This window comes from Cherax quadricarinatus, chromosome 46, assembly GCF_038502225.1.
Source record: "Cherax quadricarinatus isolate ZL_2023a chromosome 46, ASM3850222v1, whole genome shotgun sequence".
Classification (NCBI taxonomy): Eukaryota; Metazoa; Arthropoda; class Malacostraca; order Decapoda; family Parastacidae; genus Cherax; species Cherax quadricarinatus.
In genome coordinates, this window is record NC_091337.1 from 25,921,573 (window position 1) to 25,943,467 (window position 21,895).

The window sequence follows — 21,895 nt, forward strand, 5'->3', positions numbered from 1 at the left end:
GATATAAACAGCTATTGGAGGATAGATGAGCTAATGAGAGCATAGGCAATGGGGTCGAAGAGGTATGGGGTAGGTTTAAAAATGTAGTGTTAGAGTGTTCAGCAGAAGTTTGTGGTTACAGGAAAGTGGGTGCAGGAGGGAAGAGGAGCAATTGGTGGAATGATGATGTACAGAGAGTAGTAAGGGAGAAAAAGTTAGCATATGAGAAGTTTTTACAAAGTAGAAGTGATGCAAGGAGGGAAGAGTATATGGAGAAAAAGAGAGAGGTTAAGAGAGTGGTGAAGCAATGTAAAAAGAGAGCAAATGAGAGAGTGGGTGAGATGTTATCAACAAATTTTGTTGAAAATAAGAAAAAGTTTTGGAGTGAGATTAACAAGTTAAGAAAGCCTAGAGAACAAATGGATTTGTCAGTTAAAAATAGGAGAGGAGAGTTATTAAATGGAGAGTTAGAGGTATTGGGAAGATGGAGGGAATATTTTGAGGAATTGTTAAATGTTGATGAAGATAGGGAAGCTGTGATTTCGTGTATAGGGCAAGGAGGAATAACATCTTGTAGGAGTGAGGAAGAGCCAGTTGTGAGTGTGGGGGAAGTTCGTGAGGCAGTAGGTAAAATGAAAGGGGGTAAGGCAGCCGGGATTGATGGGATAAAGATAGAAATGTTAAAAGCAGGTGGGGATATAGTTTTGGAGTGGTTGGTGCAATTATTTAATAAATGTATGGAAGAGGGTAAGGTACCTAGGGATTGGCAGAGAGCATGCATAGTTCCTTTGTATAAAGGCAAAGGGGATAAAAGAGAGTGCAAAAATTATAGGGGGATAAGTCTGTTGAGTGTACCTGGTAAAGTGTATGGTAGAGTTATAATTGAAAGAATTAAGAGTAAGACGGAGAATAGGATAGCAGATGAACAAGGAGGCTTTAGGAAAGGTAGGGGGTGTGTGGACCAGGTGTTTACAGTGAAACATATAAGTGAACAGTATTTAGATAAGGCTAAAGAGGTCTTTGTGGCATTTATGGATTTGGAAAAGGCGTATGACAGGGTGGATAGGGGGGCAATGTGGCAGATGTTGCAAGTGTATGGTGTAGGAGGTAGGTTACTGAAAGCAGTGAAGAGTTTTTACGAGGATAGTGAGGCTCAAGTTAGAGTATGTAGGAAAGAGGGAAATTTTTTCCCAGTAAAAGTAGGCCTTAGACAAGGATGTGTGATGTCACCGTGGTTGTTTAATATATTTATAGATGGGGTTGTAAGAGAAGTAAATGCGAGGGTCTTGGCAAGAGGCGTGGAGTTAAAAGATAAAGAATCACACACAAAGTGGGAGTTGTCACAGCTGCTCTTTGCTGATGACACTGTGCTCTTGGGAGATTCTGAAGAGAAGTTGCAGAGATTGGTGGATGAATTTGGTAGGGTGTGCAAAAGAAGAAAATTAAAGGTGAATACAGGAAAGAGTAAGGTTATGAGGATAACAAAAAGATTAGGTGATGAAAGATTGAATATCAGATTGGAGGGAGAGAGTATGGAGGAGGTGAACGTATTCAGATATTTGGGAGTGGACGTGTCAGCGGATGGGTCTATGAAAGATGAGGTGAATCATAGAATTGATGAGGGAAAAAGAGTGAGTGGTGCACTTAGGAGTCTGTGGAGACAAAGAACTTTGTCCTTGGAGGCAAAGAGGGGAATGTATGAGAGTATAGTTTTACCAACGCTCTTATATGGGTGTGAAGCGTGGGTGATGAATGTTGCAGCGAGGAGAAGGCTGGAGGCAGTGGAGATGTCATGTCTGAGGGCAATGTGTGGTGTGAATATAATGCAGAGAATTCGTAGTTTGGAAGTTAGGAGGAGGTGCGGGATTACCAAAACTGTTGTCCAGAGGGCTGAGGAAGGGTTGTTGAGGTGGTTCGGACATGTAGAGAGAATGGAGCGAAACAGAATGACTTCAAGAGTGTATCAGTCTGTAGTGGAAGGAAGGCGGGGTAGGGGTCGGCCTAGGAAGGGTTGGAGGGAGGGGGTAAAGGAGGTTTTGTGTGCGAGGGGCTTGGACTTCCAGCAGGCATGCTTGAGCGTGTTTGATAGGAGTGAATGGAGACAAATGGTTTTTAATACTTGACGTGCTGTTGGAGTGTGAGCAAAGTAACATTTATGAAGGGATTCAGGGAAACCGGCAGGCCGGACTTGAGTCCTGGAGATGGGAAGTACAGTGCCTGCACTCTGAAGGAGGGGTGTTAATGTTGCAGTTTAAAAACTGTAGTGTAAAGCACCCTTCTGGCAAGACAGTGATGGAGTGAATGATGGTGAAAGTTTTTCTTTTTCGGGCCACCCTGCCTTGGTGGGAATCGGCCTGTGTGATAATAAAAAAAAAAAAATAAAAAAAAAAAAAAAAAAAAAAAAAAAAAAAAAAAAAAAAATAAGTCTGTTGAGTATACCTGGTAAAGTGTATGGTAGAGTTATAATTGAAAGAATTAAGAGTAAGACGGAGAATAGGATAGCAGATGAACAAGGAGGCTTTAGGAAAGGTAGGGGGTGTGTGGACCAGGTGTTTACAGTGAAACATATAAGTGAACAGTATTTAGATAAGGCTAAAGAGGTCTTTGTGGCATTTATGGATTTGGAAAAGGCATATGACAGGGTGGATAGGGGGGCAATGTGGCAGATGTTGCAAGTGTATGGTGTAGGAGGTAGGTTACTGAAAGCAGTGAAGAGTTTTTACGAGGATAGTGAGGCTCAAGTTAGAGTATGTAGGAAAGAGGGAAATTTTTTCCCAGTAAAAGTAGGCCTTAGACAAGGATGTGTGATATCACCGTGGTTGTTTAATATATTTATAGATGGGGTTGTAAGAGAAGTAAATGCGAGGGTCTTGGCAAGAGGCGTGGAGTTAAAAGATAAAGAATCACACACAAAGTGGGAGTTGTCACAGCTGCTCTTTGCTGATGACACTGTGCTCTTGGGAGATTCTGAAGAGAAGTTGCAGAGATTGGTGGATGAATTTGGTAGGGTGTGCAAAAGAAGAAAATTAAAGGTGAATACAGGAAAGAGTAAGGCTATGAAGATAACAAAAAGATTAGGTGATGAAAGATTGGATATCAGATTGGAGGGAGAGAGTATGGAGGAGGTGAACGTATTCAGATATTTGGGAGTGGACGTGTCAGCGGATGGGTCTATGAAAGATGAGGTGAATCATAGAATTGATGAGGGAAAAAGAGTGAGTGGTGCACTTAGGAGTCTGTGGAGACAAAGAACTTTGTCCTTGGAGGCAAAGAGGGGAATGTATGAGAGTATAGTTTTACCAATGCTCTTATATGGGTGTGAAGCGTGGGTGATGAATGTTGCAGCGAGGAGAAGGCTGGAGGCAGTGGAGATGTCATGTCTGAGGGCAATGTGTGGTGTGAATATAATGCAGAGAATTCGTAGTTTGGAAGTTAGGAGGAGGTGCGGGATTACCAAAACTGTTGTCCAGAGGGCTGAGGAAGGGTTGTTGAGGTGGTTCAGACATGTAGAGAGAATGGAGCGAAACAGAATGACTTCAAGAGTGTATCAGTCTGTAGTGGAAGGAAGGCGGGGTAGGGGTCAGCCTAGGAAAGGTTGGAGGGAGGGGGTAAAGGAGGTTTTGTGTGCGAGGGGCTTGGACTTCCAGCAGGCGTGCGTGAGCGGGTTTGAGAGGAGTGAATGGAGACGAATGGTTTTTAATACTTGACGTGCTGTTGGAGTGTGAGCAAAGTAACATTTATGAAGGGGTTCAGGGAAACCGGCAGGCCAGACTTGAGTCCTGGAGATGGGAAGTACAGTGCCTGCACTCTGAAGGAGGGGTGTTAATGTTGCAGTTTAAAAACTGTAGTGTAAAGCACCCTTCTGGCAAGACAGTGATGGAGTGAATGATGGTGAAAGTTTTTCTTTTTCGGGCCACCCTGCCTTGGTGGGAATCGGCCAGTGTGATAATAAAAAAAAAAAAAAAACAGTTCACTCATTACTTACCTTAAAATATAGGGTGAGATGAGCAGTATTTATTGTAAAAAATCAAGTGTGGTATGTATGGTAGTCAGCCGGGTTACCATACCAGGCCAACCCACCCACACATAATATTCTATTACATTTAAGCATCCCAGAGCAATAAAATGTATATACAATTCACTCATTACTTACCTTAAAATATTTGTAGTCTTAATGTAGGGTCAGGAGTAAGTAAATGAGATAAAATGAATAAATGAGAGAGAGAAAGAATGAGTGCATGAGAGAGGACAGGCGCAGAGTTATGTAAACAAACCAGGCGAAGGTAAGTTTTGTAAACAAACAGTGTACACGTCTGGTTTGTGTACAAGTTACATTGTGTACAGGTTGTCTCTACATTGATATGGTAGAATAAATAAAGAAGAACACTCCCATTCTCATGTAACATCATTTTGAAAAGAAATGATGCTCTGAGTGAAGGCAATGGAAATAAATCACTCTGACTTTTTTGGGTTATCCTAGGTTCTCTAATCTATGTAACTGTATTTGTGTATACCTGAATAATCTTACTTACATACATAAGAAAGGAATAATTTTCTACAGTTACCCCCAGTAACACATTTTCTCTTATGTTAGATTAGAGAAAATGTTATTCTTGGCATCACTTGTACAAGTTATCTAGCTACCACATCTCATATGGATTAATGAAAATGTGTATTTAACGTAATATACGACATTTAAATGAGACTCGATGATTATTATTATCATTACTAATATGACGTCTGGAGACATAAGACACTCTTACTGATTTTAATGTGTACCTGCATGCCAGCACAGTATGTAAGTTTATTTAAGTACAGGTATACATAAGTATAATTATCAGAGTATATATAAAATATGAAATAACTTTTAAAAACATTTGAAATTTTGGAGTTTCCAAACAAAATGGAGAGACTTAGTGCTTACTGAGCTCACAAAGAATGTAAACAAACAGGGTGGGGCGAGGTGACCGTATTAGAAAGTCAGGTGGGGGGAGCCGTATAGCGAGTTTTGGTTATAATTTGAAATGACCATATTAGCGGAGCGCCGTAAAGTGAAACACCGTAAAGCGGGGCCCTGCTGTATTTTCAACTTATGATATATTAGACTTACGACACTTTCTACTTGCAACATTTTCAATTTACGACATTTTCAACTTACAATGGGTTTGTCGGAATGGAGCCCCATCGTGAGATGAGGAGCACCTGTAGTAATGACACTCTCCTTGACCTTAAAAACCGGCTACAATCCCTACCTGGTTCTCACTGAGGTGGATGTTAAAGGAGGTTTTGTCACCTATGGCCATCACATCAGCTCCAGTGCCATATGGGACGTAGATGGCCCTCTCGCGGCATTGAAAGTTCGTTCGTGTCGTTCGTGAGAGCTTGGAGGTCAGGGGGCACATGAAGCTTCGAGACAGTGCTGCTTTGGGCACTGCTGGCCCTCTCTCTGCTATACCAGCCCCCTGTGGCACTGCTGGTCCTCTCTGTGCTGGACTGGTATCCTGTGGCACTACAGGCCCTCTCTGTGCTGGACCAGCCTCCTGTGGTACTGCTGTGAATGACCAGGGAAAGGGGTTAGAGGGATGAGGCACTGTGTAGCAGTTTGGTAAGTTAGATGTCTGTTAGAGACCCATTAGAGGCTAGATCCATTAGGGGCTCACTAGAAGTCTATTAGAGATCTGTTAGAGGTCTGTCAGAGGTCTGTTAGAAACTGTTAGAGGTTGCTAGAGATTCAGAGGCTGTTAGAGGTTGTTGAGGCTGTTAAGAGGTTCGTTAAATACTGGACGAGATTCACCTGGTATAAGGTCATACTCCTTAACTCCGCTTCCTGGCCTCATCACTCCGACTTGTTCACCTGACACTCCAGGCTTGCCCCGGAGGTGTAGCCTGGCACTCTGCCTGCCACCAGTGCCGGTACCAAGGTTCAAGTCTGGCATACTTCCTCTCTGGTCGTCAAACTTGACACTGGCGCCATCCCTGGTGAAGTCATCGCCCAGGTCGTTCGTAGCGCCAATGTCCTGTGGCACTCTGTAAACAATCATTAAACTAGTGGTAACCATTTCATTACTTCCACTGATGTAACTGGCAGACTATCACCTACATCTCATAAAAAAAACAACTAACCTAACTTCAAGATATGCAGCATTTCAAGTTTGCAGTAGATCTGAAGAAGCATTCTCTAGCTACTGAACTTAACCCTTGCAGTGTCCATCACACAGATCTACATCACTGAGTTCAGGGTCTGTGACTTAGTTCTAAGTCATGAGCTCAGCTCACTCAGATGAGCTGTGAGCTGTGTGGTGAGTGTGCACTGTAAAAAATCCTGCCTCATGCAGTGCATGATGGGAAACAAAACTGGTACTGTGTGTTTAGCTTAAAATAGCTTCGAGCCCAGTGTGGGTGGGGTTTGTGGCAGCCCAAGGTGCCTAGCTTCTCCCTCCAAGCCCCGTAGGGGCAGGGAATGGGGCTAGGCCTGGAGACAGCTGGTCCCAGAAGATGAGGAGGTACTTGAACCTCCTCCCATGGCAGATTTTAGTCTGAGACACTCCCACGACAGGGAGCCAAGGCCGGGCCACCTCTTCGAAAAGGCCCGGGGCGGGCAATTACACCAGCAAATCTACAACAACAATTAAAATAGCGACTTTGAGGGGTTTTCTCTTATGATTTTTTTATGGTTTTATTGGTGGTTTCTTGGTATGATTTGATAGAATGGAAGATGTACTACTGAAATTGAGGTAATTTTGATTGGTTTCAGGACCAGAAGTAGCTTAAAATTGAGGTCAAAGTAGCAAAAATATTTTATTTCTCCCAATATTCCAAAGGATGCATAAGGCCTCCCTATACTGCCCAGCCTGTTTTAAGGGTTTTTAATGGGCCTAATTTAATTAATGAGATGCCATAAACCATGAACAATCATTCCTTGTCATATTTAATTATCCAAGAAATAGAGTAAATCTTTTATTGCTGTATGAAAAAGAATTCAACATGGAAATATGTATAGGAGAGGCCTGAAGACATGACTAATGAACAAAGGAAATGTTTAGTGCCAGGAATGTTTATACTGTTTATTATGGGCTATTTTTAAACTGGATTTTTTAAAATTTTGTGGAAACTGGCCAAACTGCCGACTTTGACCACTTTATAGAGTACAGTCGACCCTGAACTAACGGAGGCATTAAGTAACGGCAATTTCATCTAATGGCACTTTTTTGCCGTAAAAAAATGCCTTAACCAACGGTGAAAAACTCTACCAATGACGTTCGTCTGGAACACGTCCATGTGCCCAGAGCGCAACCTGAGCGGGCGGCCCAGCCACTCCACCATTCAGTGTGCAATTGTTTACAAGCTGTTGCGGTGAGTTTCCACGTGTGCCTCCCATGTATTTTGGATTATTCCACTATTTTCAGTGCTTGTAACTGCTAAACAAGCCACCATGGGCCCCAAGAAAGCTTCTAGTGCCAAGCCTGTGTTAAAAAGGGTGAGAATTACGATGGAAATGAAGATCATTGAAAAATACAAGAGTGGAGTGCGTATGGCTGAGTTGGAAAGGCAATACAACAAATCACATTCAACCATCAGTACTATCTTGGCGAACAGACAGCCAATCAAGGAAGTTGTTGCGAAAGGTTCAAGTATGTTTTCAAAACAGAGACTGCAAATAATTGAAGAGGTAGAGAGACTGTTATTGGTATGGATAAATGAAAAACAATTATCCAGCGATAGTGTTTCTCAGTCTATAATCTGTGAAAAGGCAAAGAAGTTGCATGATGATCTCATTAACCGTTTCAGGGTCTGTGCCGTAGATCTACGGCTTTACGTTGAGGGTCCAAACCGTAGAACTATGCCATGAGCTCAGCTCACTCTGATAAGCTGTGGGTGGTAAATTTGGGCATAGATATGAGAGAATACATCTATTTGGTATGTGTGCACCACATAAAACAAATCTTTCAGCAAACAGTGTATAATGAGAGAGAAAAAACTGAGACCGTAATTTTTTATTAAAATAGCGAATTTGCAGTGTTATTTCGTATGTTTTTTATAGTTGTATTTGCAATTTCTTGATCTCATTTGACAGAATGGAAGATATATTACAGAACTAAAGATGATTTTGATTGGTTTTGGTACGGAAAATGGCTTGAAACTGAGCTCAAAATAGCAGAAATGTTAAATTTTTGCCGATGTTCAAAAGTAAACAAATGACCTCACACATCTAATACACGCCAGCTGGTGGCTAGCTGGTCCAGTGGCTAACACAATGGTCTGAAGTTTTGAGACTCTGCTACCGCGGATTCAAATCCCGCCCGTGGTATGGTTTGTTTGCAATCGTGTCATTACGATTTCGTGAATAATAATAATTATAATAACAATTGCTCTGGAGCACTTTAAATGTTGTACATTACATTATTATAGACATTTCTATTAATCCATGATATTTTTTTCAAAATTATATAAGAAACATGTTACATATCATATAAATATAATACAGTGGAACCTCGGTTTTGTGATCAATTCGTTCGAAAAAATCTGATGAAAACTGAATCCTACGAAAACTGAAGCAATATTTCCCATAAGAAATAATGTAAATCCAATTAATCTGTCTTAATGTAGGACGAGAGGTGAGTAGTATTTAGTTGTAGGAAGTCAGTGTGGGTAGCCAGTCCTACCGGCTACCTACACTGCGGCCCAGAGCCATGTTATTACCATTGACATATCTTGTTCACTGAATTTAATTGTTTCTAACAACTACCTTTAGATGCCATCATAAACAAAGGGGGAAGTAATGAATAATTCATGCCAAGAATTGTAAACAAAAGTGGGAGTGACTAAGCCAATCGCAGATTCATACACATTTTCATTAGTGCTGAACCAGAGAGAACAATGTTTTCCCTCCACCCAGCATATAAACATACTATGTTTATATGCTATGGAGGTGTGGTTGCCAGGCGGAGCGAAAACATTACGTAATACTAATAATAATCATTCTTGGGCACATTAAATGTCTTATTTTATGTTAATATAGACATTTTCATTAATCCATCTATGACATTTTCTTCAAAATTATGTAAGAAACTCGTTACATAGCATATAAGCATGAGTATGCCACTTTTGTACTTTGCTACGAGTTCTTTCTTGAATTCTATCGTGTTTCTCACCTTCTTTATCAAAGGGATGGAACTTGGAACTTTCTTTGGCCACATGGTCATAACCAGAGAACAAACAAAACGTTACTCGTCAATCCTAACCAGCCTGATAAGAAGGGCAAAAAAATTGTATTATGAGAAAAGATTATCCAACTTACAAGGTGATATAAAAAAGACCTGGAAAACCCTATCAGAAATTCTAGGAGCAAAAAAGATATCACGAAATAGCGAAATAAAATTAGCAAAATCAGATGAACCCCAACTCCCACCAACAGAAACAGCAGACTCAATGATTTCTTCTCCACTATAGGACAAAACCTTGCCAATAAAATCCCAAGCTCAGATACCCCACCAAATGACTACCTCACTGGCAACTACCCGAACACACTGTTCCTAGCTCCGACTAACCCATACGAAGTCTCCCTTATTATCAACACACTAAAAAACAAGGCAGGAAATTTAAATACCTTACCACCCTTTATATACAAAAAAGTGTCACAAGTGCTATCACCAATCATTGCAACACTCTTTAACAAATCCATTGAATCTTCCACCTTCCCTACAGTTCTCAAAATAGCAAGGGTCACCCCGATCCATAAAGGAGGAGACCAAACAGAGTTGAATAACTATAGGCCAATATCCAACTTACACCCTCTCTCAAAAATCTTCGAAAAATTAATTCATAAACGAATCTACTCCTACCTCATCTCCCAAAACATACTCAACCCCTGCCAATTTGGATTCAGGCCTAATAAAAATACTAATGATGCTATTATACACATGCTAGAACATATATACACTGCAATAGAGAAAAAAGAAGTCCCACTGGGGATCTTCATTGACTTACGTAAAGCTTTTGATACAGTTGACCATGACTTGCTCCACATAAAATTGTCACACTATGGTATAAGAGGGCACTCCCTCAACTACCTCAAGTCATACCTCAGCAACAGAAGCCAATATGTGTATGCAAATGGGGCAAACTCTTCCGCACATCCAATTACAGTTGGTGTCCCACAGGGAAGTGTCCTTGGCCCTCTTCTCTTTCTCCTGTACATAAATGACCTACCAAATGCTTCGCAATTACTCAAACCCACACTATTTGCAGATGACACTACATACGTCTTCTCTCACCCGAGCCCAGTCACGCTAGCCAATACTGTAAATACCGAATTACAGAAAATATCTACCTGGATGAGGACTAACAAACTTACACTAAACATTGACAAAACCTACTTCATTCAGTTTGGTAACAGAACTACAGATGTCCCTCTTAACATAATGATAAACGGATCACCTATCACAAAGCTAACAGAGGGAAAATTCTTAGGAATCCACCTTGATAATACTCAAATTTCATACACATATACAACAAATTTCTAAGAAAATTTCCAAGACCGTAGGCATACTATCGAAGATACGGTACTATGTTCCACAGTCAGCCCTCCTGGCCCTATATCACTCTCTTATTTACCCCTATCTCACCTATGGAATTTGTGCATGGGGTTCAACAACAATTAACCATCTCAGACCACTAATTACCCAACAAAAGGCTGCAGTCAGAATAACAAATTCCCACTACAGGCAGCACACTCCACCAATATTCAAAACACTAAACCTACTCACCATACAAAACATCCATACTTATTACTGCACCTATTACATACATAGAACACTTAACTCTGATATTAACCCTCCCCTCAAACATCTCCTTGCCAACCTCAACAGAACACATGACCATAACACAAGGCACAGATCACTCTTTGATGTTCCTCGTGTCCATCTCACGCTATGCAAAAACTCAATGCACATAAAAGGCCCTAAAATCTGGAATTCATTACCTGTAAATATAAAAGAAACACTACCTGTTCATAAATTCAAGTCTCTTCTCAAAGATCACTTACTCACCCAAAACCAAATAAATACTGAATAACTGAACCTTATAAACTGGTTATCTTAACCCTTTCAGGGTCCGTCCCGTAGATCTACGGCTTCATGTTGAGTGTCCAAACCGTAGATCTATGCCAAAATTCTAGCGCCGTCAAATTTAGCGCGAAAACACTCATAGGCCTACATGTGAGAGAACGGGTCTGCGTGGTGGGTGTGCGCCATAAACAAAAAATCTAGGCGCCCGCATAGCATTGTGGGAATGCCGGCTCAGTTACCCTTGTTCACCATGCCTCGTCGCAAGTCAGCTCTCACTCCCCGGAAAATTGGGACTCTCCTCTTCCTATCTGATAGTTCTGACACTGATGGAAGTGGAAATGAAGACGAATTCTATGGCTTTGATCAGTTAGTGACCGAAAAGAATGACCAGGATATCGATAATAGTGCAGAAAACCCTGACGATCCTCAACCTTCTACCTCTGGTGTGGGCACTCGTGACTCACGGTCGGTTGTTCCTCAACGCAAGAGAAAACTAATATTTTCGCGTGGCCAGGCCTCTGACTTCAGTAATGATGATGATAGTGACGTGGATTGTGATTTTATTGCGCTCGACGATCATTCGAGTAGTGATAGTGAGGAATCATATTCACCAGTGAAGCGTCGGTATGTTCGCCGCCGCATGCGCTCAGGTAGTGTACCCTATGCTGTGCCCAGGGGACGGAGTACATCCCGGAGTACATCCCGTGGCCCTACACCAGTTTTAGGTAGTGATAGTGAGGATGATGTGGCTACACTTGGCATGGATAGACCACAGGCATCAGTGGATGGTGTTAGTGGTGATGGTAGTGGCACCGCCATGCGTGACTCACCAGGCCACGCCACGCTGGGACCCATGCTGCTGACTCGTCAGTTCAATGACAAAGTGGAGCGTCAGCCACCAGCCCACCACAACCACAACCACCCGCACAACCGGCCTATGATGTCCAGTATCCACCAGCAAACCGTATAAGAACATAAGAACATAAGAAAGGAGGAACACTGCAGGAGGCCTTTTGGCCCATACTAGGCAGGTCCTTTACAATTCATCCCACTAACAAACATTTGACCAACCCAATTTTCAATGCCACCCAAGAAACAAGCTCCGATGTGCAAGTCCCTCTCAAATCCAACCCCTCCCACTCATGTACTTATCCAACCTAAATTTGAAACTACCCAAAGTCCTAGCCTCAATAACCCAACTAGGTAGACTGTTCCACTCATCAACTACCCTATTTCCAAACCAATACTTTCCTATGTCCTTTCTAAATCTAAACTTATCTAATTTAAATCCATTACTGCGGGTTCTCTCTTGGAGAGATATCCTCAAGACCTTGTTAATATCCCCTTTATTAATACCTATCTTCCACTTATACACTTCGATCAGGTCTCCCCTCATTCTTCGTCTAACAAGTGAATGTAAATGTATGTGGGATTGGCAGCAAAATCCCAATTTTGTTCCCAAGCCTCACCACTTTGATGACTCTCAAAGTGGAATTCTACCTACTTGTCCCCTTGGAACCACGGCCAATGAACTGGAATTCTTTGAATTATTCTTTGACCAGCCATTGATGGAAATTATTGTCAGGGAAAGTAATAAGTATTTTGAGCACACCATGGCAAATACGATCTTATCACCACAGTCAAGACTACACAGGTGGAAAGAGACGACTGTTGCAGAAATGTATTTGCTTTTTGCAACAATAATGCTTATGCCTCATGTCTATAAGCATAATATAAAAGCATACTGGTCCACAGATCGGCTAATTTCTACCCCGGTCTTCAGTGAAATAATACCAGTGAACAGGTTTATCTTACTCTTACGTATGTTGCACTTCTCTGACAAAACCAGGCCTGACAGAAGTGACAGGTTATACAAGATTAGAAATGTTTTCACGTATCTCAAATAAAAGTTCAGCATATACTTTTATCCATTCAAGAATCTTGTAATTGACGAGTCTTTGATTTTGTTCAAAGGTAGACTGTCATTCAAGCAGTATATACCGAGCAAGAGGAAACACTTTGGTATAAAACTGTTTGTACACTGTGATTGTGACAGTGGCCTGGTGTTGGATATTGTTGTACACACGGGTAGTAAAACATTGAAAGATACCAAGATGTTATTGGGTATCTCAGGTGACGTAGTGAGAAACATGATGGCACCTTATCTTGGTAAGGGGCATACATTATATACCGAAAACTGGTACACAAGCCCAATACTCAGTGATTTCATGCGAGTGAACAAGACAGATGTGTGTGGCACAGTGCATTCTAATCGTAAACATATGCCCAGGCTCAAAGCAGGTGCTCGTGGCGATGACGTGCAGGTGTTTATTGCCAATGACATCATGGCATTACGGTGGCATGACAAACGAGATGTCACATTGTTGACAACCATTCACCGTAATGAAATGCAAGACAGTGGCAAAGTTGATCGAGTGACTAATGAACGTACAGTGGACCCCCGCATACCGTTGGCATCGCATACCATTTATTCCGCATACCGCTCACTTTAATCGCAAAAATTTTGCCTCGCATACCGCTCAAAAACCCGCTCACCGCTGTTCGACCGAGACGCGTCCAATGTGCGCCTTAGCCAGCCTCACATGTTCCGCCGGTGGCATTGTTTACCAGCCAGCCTCCGCGGTAGCATCCAAGCATACAATCATAACATTTCGTATTATTACAGTGTTTTTGGTGATTTTATCTGGAAAATAAGTGACCATGGGCCCCAAGAAAGCTTCTAGTGCCAACCCTACAGCAATAAGGGTGAGAATTACTATAGAGATGAAGAAAAAGATCATTGATAAGTATGAAAGTGGAGTGCGTGTCTCCGAGCTGGCCAGGTTGTATAATGAACCCCAATCAACCATCGCTACTATTGGTGGTACAGCTGCTGCTGCTGCTGCACTGTCAGCTGCTGCTGCTGCTGTAGCATCGTCTGCTGCTGCTGTAGCATCGTCTGCTGCTGCTGTAGCATCATCTGCTGCTGCTGTAGCACTGTCAGCTGCTGCTGCTGCTGTAGCATCATCTGCTGCTGCTGTAGCATCGTCTGCTGCTGCTGTAGCACTGTCAGCTGCTGCTGCTGCTGTAGCATCGTCTGCTGCTGCTGCTGCTGTAGCATCATCTGCTGCTGCTGTAGCATCGTCTGCTGCTGCTGTAGCATCGTCTGCTGCTGCTGTAGCATCGTCTGCTGCTGCTGTAGCACTGTCAGCTGCTGCTGCTGCTGTAGCATCGTCTGCTGCTGCTGTAGCATCGTCTGCTGCTGCTGTAGCACTGTTGTTGGTGTGGCTTATTGAGAATATACCAAGAAACAATTAACCCCAGAGGATTTTCCACCCAGGATAACCCAAAAAAGTCAGTGTCATCGAAGACTGTCTAACTTATTTCCATTGGGGTCCTTAATCTTGTCTCCCAGGATGCAACCCACACCAGTCGACTAACACCCAGGTGAACAGGGAAAAATGCCTGGAACTAGTGCTCATATTGGTGAATTTAAAGCCAGCAAAGGTTGGTTTGAGAGATTTAAGAATCGTAGTGACATACACAGTGTGATAAGGCCTGTTCTGGAAGAAAATGCCAAACAGGACCTACAGTACTCAGGAGGAAAAGGCACTCCCAGGACACAGTGTCTCATCAGTCATTGCTGCATCTTCAATAAAGGTAAGTGTCATTTATTCTTCATTTAGTAGACTAGTACATGCACAATATATACTGTGCATGTACTACTCTACTATAGTGCATGTATCCTTCTCTTTGTGTGTAGGAAAATGTATATTTCATGTGGTAAAAATTTTTTTTTTCATACTTTTGGGTGTCTTGCACGGATTAATTTGATTTCCATTATTTCTTATGGGGAAAATTCATTCGCATACCGATTATTTCGCATACCAATGAGCCCTCTTGCACGGATTAAAATCGGTATGCGGGGGTCCACTGTATTCGAAAACCAGTGACAGTGATTGATTATACACAAAACATGCACTTGGTTGACAAATGTGACATGCAGATTGGTTTTGTTGACTGTGATCGTAAGAGTTACAAGTGGTACATGAAACTTTTCTTCCATCTCATGGACATTTCAATGCTCAATGCATATAATATGTACCAAATAAAGACTGGCAACAGACCACCGTATGGTGAATTTTGTTTGTCTGTTGTCAGACAACTCATAATGAAGTACCAGGTAAGAACACCTGCTATACAACACGGTCCTCGAATTCCTCAGGATATACCCAAGCGTTTGAGGAGGGAAGGTGATCATTTCATAATGCAACTTCCTTCAACTCAGAAGAAATTTGCTCAGAAGAGATGCATCGTCTGTACACACACAAAACGACGGCAACAAAGACACAAAGACACTCGGTTTATGTGTGAGGAATGTAAGGTGCCTCTTTGCATGGTGCCTTGTTTCAAGAAGTTCCACAAGCTCCAGCAGTTCTAAAACCATGTCCAGTGATTGTAAATATGTAAATATATGATAGAACATTAGTATTATACAATATTTGTGCATGTTTATTGTAATAAACAACAGTGGTAAACAATAATATGATAATAACTTTAGTGCGGTTATTGTGTTCATTACAGTGAGTTTATATATATATCAATTATATACAGTATTGGTCTCTCAGGCCCCAAATGTTAGTAGGAATAGAAAAAAATTGGAAAAGAAAAGAAAAAACAATAAAAACCGCAAAATAATGTAATGCGCGTATGTGGAATTCGTCGATGTTGCCGCCACCACATCATTTTTGACAAACTTCTTGGCACTGTATCTCGGTAAGTACTGATCAGAAATTTTATTTTTTGTCTTATTACCTTCACAAAAATATGCTCTTTAATTCTGTAAGAAAAAATATTTTTTTTTTTTCAAAATTTCTTGGACACTGGAGCACCACTTCAGATTTTGGCCTTGGACCCTGAAGGGGTTAAATGTTTCTCACAATTGTATCACATAAATGTTAAACCTAAGACCCAATCTAACTTTGTTATCCTTTAACCCTTTGAGGGTTTCGGACGTACTAGTACGGCTTACGACCCAGGGTTTTTGACGTACTAGTACGCCTAAATTCTAGCGCCCTCAAATCTAGTGGGAGAAAGCTGGTAGGCCTTCATATGAAAGAATGGGTCTATGTGGTCAGTGTGCACAGTCTAAAAAAAATCCTGCAGCACACAGTGCATAATGAGAAAAAAAAAACTTTGACCATTTTTTTGGAATAAAACAGCGACTTTGCACTGTATTTTCGTATGGTATTTATTGTATTCTAGTTTTCTTGGTCTCATTTTATAGAATGGAAGACATATTACAGAAACTGAGATGATTTTGACTGGTTTTGCAATGAAAGGTACCTTGAAATTGAGCTCAAAGTAGCAGAAATGTTCGATTTTTACCAAATTTCAAAAGTAAACAAATCGTGCCAAGCGTGCAATACATGTCAACTGGTGAGTCTAATATTCTTTCACAAGTGCACCAATAATATTTATACCATTTTTTACACTAATGCAGTAGTCTGCATAACAGTAAATCTTATATTTTTTGTGAGAATAAAAATTCAAAGTGGAAAGCAAAAGAATATAAGAGGGGCCTTGAGACGTGACTAATGACCAGAGGAAATGTCATTTTAGTGCCAGGAATGTCTTTCTTGTTTATTCTGGACCCTATTCGGAAATTGGCATCTTTTGAAATTTGTGTGAAATTGGCAAAATTGCTAAATTCTGACCACTGTACTGGATAGTTGAATTTCATAAATGGGTGGTTTCTTGCACCCATTCGATATAAAAAATGGAGTTCTAGCGAAATATTCATGTTTTTTGTCGACTAGTACAGTGGAATTGGCCGAGAATGGGGCTCAAAGTGGGCAAAATCGCCGATGCATAAACATCGCCGAGACCGCTAACTTTGTGAGAGCATAATTCCGTAAGTTTTCCATCAAATTTCAAACTTTTGGTGTCCTTATGATCGGGAAAAGATTCTCTATCTTTTCATAAGAGAAAATAACTTTTTTTTTTTTTTTAAATTTGGCCGACCCTGAGAACGAGTTTCGGAGAGGGCCTGTCGACCCTCAAAGGGTTAAATACACTACCTAACTCCATTCTACTGAATGTACAGCAAAACATGCAACCATATGACCTGTCTTTGTAATACTCATTTGTGCTTTATTGTTATCTGCTTACAATAATGTTTTATCGCTGATTACATCATTGCTTAGTTAATCTTAAGTTAATTTTAAGCCTGCCCGTAATGTTATGCATACAAGTGGCTTTGGCATGCTGCTCTTACCTGTATTTTTTTGTACCTCTGTATGTATGTATATGTGCTGATATTATTTACACAATTATTACAATATTGCATGACAGTAAATTTTCTATTTTATGGTCTGAATAAAAATTTATTATGTGAATTAAAAATAAAAATGGAATTCATTTGTAAAGTCTGAAAACAAAACTAATGAACAGAGGAAATGTTAGTTTAGTGCCAGGAATACCTACATTATTTATTCTGGACCCTATTTTGAAATTGGAATATTTTGAACTTTGTGTTAAATTGGCCAAATTACCAATTTCCGATCATTTTATTTTGTAGTTGAAACAGTTGACTTGGCGATTTCTTGTGCTCGATTGATAGAATAGAAGTAATACTAGTGAAATAACTAAGAATTTGGTCGACTGGAATAAGGTAATTGGCCTAAAATGGGAGTCAAAGTCGGCAAAATCGCCGATGAGTAAATATCGCTGACACACCAAAATTCGCGAGAGCATAATTTCGTCAATTTTCCAGCAAATTTTGAAATTTTTATTTTATCACCTTCAGAAAAACATTCTTTACCGTTTCATAAGAAAAAAAAACAAAATTATTTTTTGAAAATTCTTGGACCCTGGTGCGCACTTTAACCCTTTCAGGGTCCAAGGCCCAAATCTGGAGTCACGCACCAGTGTCCAAGAATTTAAAAAAAAAAAAATTTGTTATTTTTTCTTATGAAATCGTAGAGAATCTTTTTGTGAAGGTAATAAAACAAAAAGTACGAAATTTGGTGGAAAATTGACGAAATTATGCTCTCGCGAATTTTGATGTGTCAGCGATATTTACGAATCGGTGATTTTGCCGACTTTGACTCCCATTTTAGGCCAATTACATTATTCCAATCAACCAAATTCTTAGCTATTTCACTAGTATTACTTCAATTCTATCGATTGAGCACAAGAAATCGCCAAGTCAACTGTTTCAACTACAAAATAAAGTGATCGGAAATTGTTAATTTGGCCAATTTAACACAAAGTTCAAAATATTCCAATTTCAAAATAGGGTCCAGAATGAACAATGTAGGCATTCCTGGCACTAAACTAACATTTCCTCTGTTCATTAGTTATGTTTTGAGGCTTTACAAATAAATTCCATTTTGATTTTTTATTCACACCAAAAAATAGAAGATTTACTGTTATGCAATACTGTAATAATTGTATAAATATCATCACCATATTTGTGAATGTATATTAGACCCACCAGCTGACGTGTATTAGACGTGTGAGGTCGTTTGTTTACTCTTGAATATCGGCAAAAATTTAACATTTCCGCTACTTTGAGCTCAGTTTCAAGCCATTTCGAATGCTAAAACCAATCAAAATCATCTCTATTTCTGTAATATGTCTTCCATTCTATCAAATGAGACCAAGAAATCGCAAATACAACTATAAAAAACATACGAAAAAACACTGCAAAGTTGCTGTTTTAATCGAAAAATCATGATTTCATTTTTTTTCTCTCATTATACACAGTGTGCTGCAGGATCTGTTTTATGTGGTGCACACATACCACATAGATGTATTCTCTCATATCTAGGCCCAAATGTACCACTCACAGTTTATCAGAGTGAGCTGAGCTCATGGCATAGATCTACGGTTTGGACCCTGAATGTAAAGCCGTAGATCTACGGGACGGACCCTGAAAGGGTTAAAAATTTGGCCTCTGGACCCTGAAAGGGTTAAGAAAATGCCTCAAAATAGTGCTGCTGCTGATGAATTTAACCCTTTGACTGTTTTGGTTGTATACATACATCTTATGAGCCAATGTTTCGAACGTATATATACTCAAGAATTTTAGCGGTTTCAAATCAAGCAGGAGAAAGCTGGTAGGCCCACATGTGAGAGAATGGGTCTGTGTGGTAAGTGTGCACCATATAAAAAAAATCCTGCAGCACACAGTGCATAATGAGAAAAAAAAAAAACTCCGGCCGTTTTTTTGGATTAAAACGCCAACTTTGAGGTGTATTTTCGTATAATATTTATTGTTGTATTCTCGTTTTCATGGTCTCAAGTGATAAAATGGAACACATATTACAGAAATAGAGATGATTTTGATTAGTTTCACAATGAAAGCGACCTTGAAATTGAGCTCAAACTGTGGAAAGGTTCATTTTTTGCCAATGTTCAAAAGTAAGCAAATCACACCACACATCCAATACACATCAACTGGAGAGTCTAATATTCTTTCACTAGTGCACTGTTATTATTTATACAACTTTTACAATAATGCAGTAGTCTGCATAACAGTAAATCTTCTATTTTTTGCATGAATAAAAAATCAAAATAGAATGCAATAATAATACAGTGGACCCCCCGGTTAACGATATTTTTTCATTCCAGAAGTATGTTCAGGTGCCAGTACTGACAAAATTTGTTCCCATAAGGAATATTGTGAAGTAGATTAGTCCATTTCAGACCCCCAAACATACACGTACAAATGTACTTACATAAATACACTTACATAATTGGTCGCATTGGGAGGTGATCGTTAAGCGGGGTCCACTGTATAAGAGGGGCCTAGAGACATGACTAATGAAGAGAGGATATGTTATTTTAGTGCCAAGAATGTATACATTGCTTATTCTGGACTCTATTTTGAAATTGGCATCTTTTTTAATTTGTGTGAAATTGGCCAAATTACCAATTTCTGACCACTTTATTGGGTAGTTCAAATCGGTAAATGGGCAGTTTCTTGTACTCAATTGATAAAAAAAAATGGAGTTCTAAAGAAATAGCTATGAGTTTGGTCAACTAGAACAACGGAACAGGCCAAAAATAGGGCTCAAACTCGGCAAAATCACTGATGCGTACATGTTGCCGAGACCGCTAACTTCGCGGGAGCGTAATTCCATGAGTTTTCGACCAAATTACATACTTTTGGTGCCATTACCATCGGGATAAGATTCTCTATCATTTCATAAGAAAAAATAATTTTTTTTTTCCAAAATTTTTTTGATCAGGCCAGCAAAGGCTGGTTTGAGAGATTTAAGATTCGTAGTGGCATATACAGTCTGGTAAGGCAGCCAGTTCAGACAAAAATGCAGCTGAAAAATATGTGAAGGACTTTAAGGAATATATAGAGACTGAAAACTTAAAACCTGAACAAGTGTTTAACCCTTTCAGGGTCCAAGGCCAAAATCTGAAGTCAGGCACCAGTGTCCAAGAAATTTAAAAAAAAAAAAAAAATTATTTTTTCTTACAGAATTAAAGAGCATATTTTTGTGAAGGTAATAAAACAAAAAAAAAAATCGAATCTGATCAGTACTTACCGAGATACAGTGCCAAGAAGTTTATAGAAAATGATTTGGTGGCAACATCGACGAATTCCACATACGCGTATTATATTATTTTGTTGTTTTAGTTGTTTTTTCTTTTCTTTTCCAATTTTTTTCTATTCCTACTAACATTTGGGGCCTGAGAGACCAATACTGTATATAATTGATATATATATAAACTCACTGTAATGAACACAATAACCGCACTAAAGTTATTATCATATTATTGTTTACCACTGTTGTTTATTACAATAAACATGCACAAATATTGTATAATACTAATGTTCTATCATATATTTACATATTTACAATCACTGGACATGGTTTTAGAACTGCTGGAGCTTGTGGAACTCCTTGAAACAAGGCACCATGCACAGAGGCACCTTACATTCCTCACACATAAACCGAGTGTCTTTGCGTCTTTGTTGCCATCGTTTTGTTTGTGCACAGACAATGCATCTCTTCTGAGCAAATTTCTTTTGAGTTGAAGGAAGCTGTATTATGAAATGATCACCTTCTCTCCTCAAACGCTTGGGTATATCGTGATGAATTCGAGGACCATGTTGTATTGCAGGTGTTGTTACCTGGTACTTCATTATGAGTTGTCTGACAACAGACAAACAAAATTCACCATACGGTGGTCTGTTACCAGTCTTTATTTGGTACATATTATATGCATTCAGCATTGAAATGTCCATGAGATGGAAGAAAAGTTTCATGTACCACTTGTAACTCTTACGAACACAGTCAACAAAACCAATCTGCATGTCACACTTGTCAACCAAGCGCATGTTTTGTGTATAATCAATCACTGACACTGGTTTTCGAATACGTTCATTAGTCACTCGATCAACTTTGCCACTGTCTTGCATTTCATTACGGTGAATGGTTGTCAACAATGTGACATCTCGTTTGTCATGCCACCGTAATGCCATGATGTCATTGGCAGTAAACACCTGCACGTCATCACCACGAACACCTGCGTTGAGCCTGGACATATGTTTATGATTAGAACGCACTGTGCCACACACATCTGTCTTGTTCACTCGCATGAAATCACTGAGTAATGGGCTTGTGTACCAGTTATTGGTATATAATGTATGGCCCTTACCAAGATAAGGTGCCATCATGTTTCTCACTACGTCACCTGAGATACCCAATAACATCTTGGTATCTTTCAATGTTTTACTACCCGTGTATACAACAATATCCAACACCAGGCCACTGTCACAATCACAGAGTACAAACAATTTTATACCAAAGCGGTTCCTCTTGCTC

At 40.0% G+C, this 21,895-nt stretch overlaps 1 protein-coding gene across 2 annotated transcripts in view; it reads right to left on the minus strand.

The window, feature by feature from the left end:
- LOC128696723 (uncharacterized) overlaps positions 1-21,895 on the minus strand; it is a 101,866-nt gene that overhangs the window by 12,034 nt on the left and 67,937 nt on the right. For both annotated transcript variants that reach the window (XM_070094607.1, XM_070094606.1), the window contains 2 exons: positions 5,774-6,006; positions 5,232-5,530 (listed from right to left, as the gene is read on the minus strand). In XM_070094607.1, the coding sequence (XP_069950708.1) occupies positions 5,232-5,530; positions 5,774-6,006 (532 nt within the window). The remainder of the gene's footprint in view (positions 1-5,231; positions 5,531-5,773; positions 6,007-21,895) is intronic.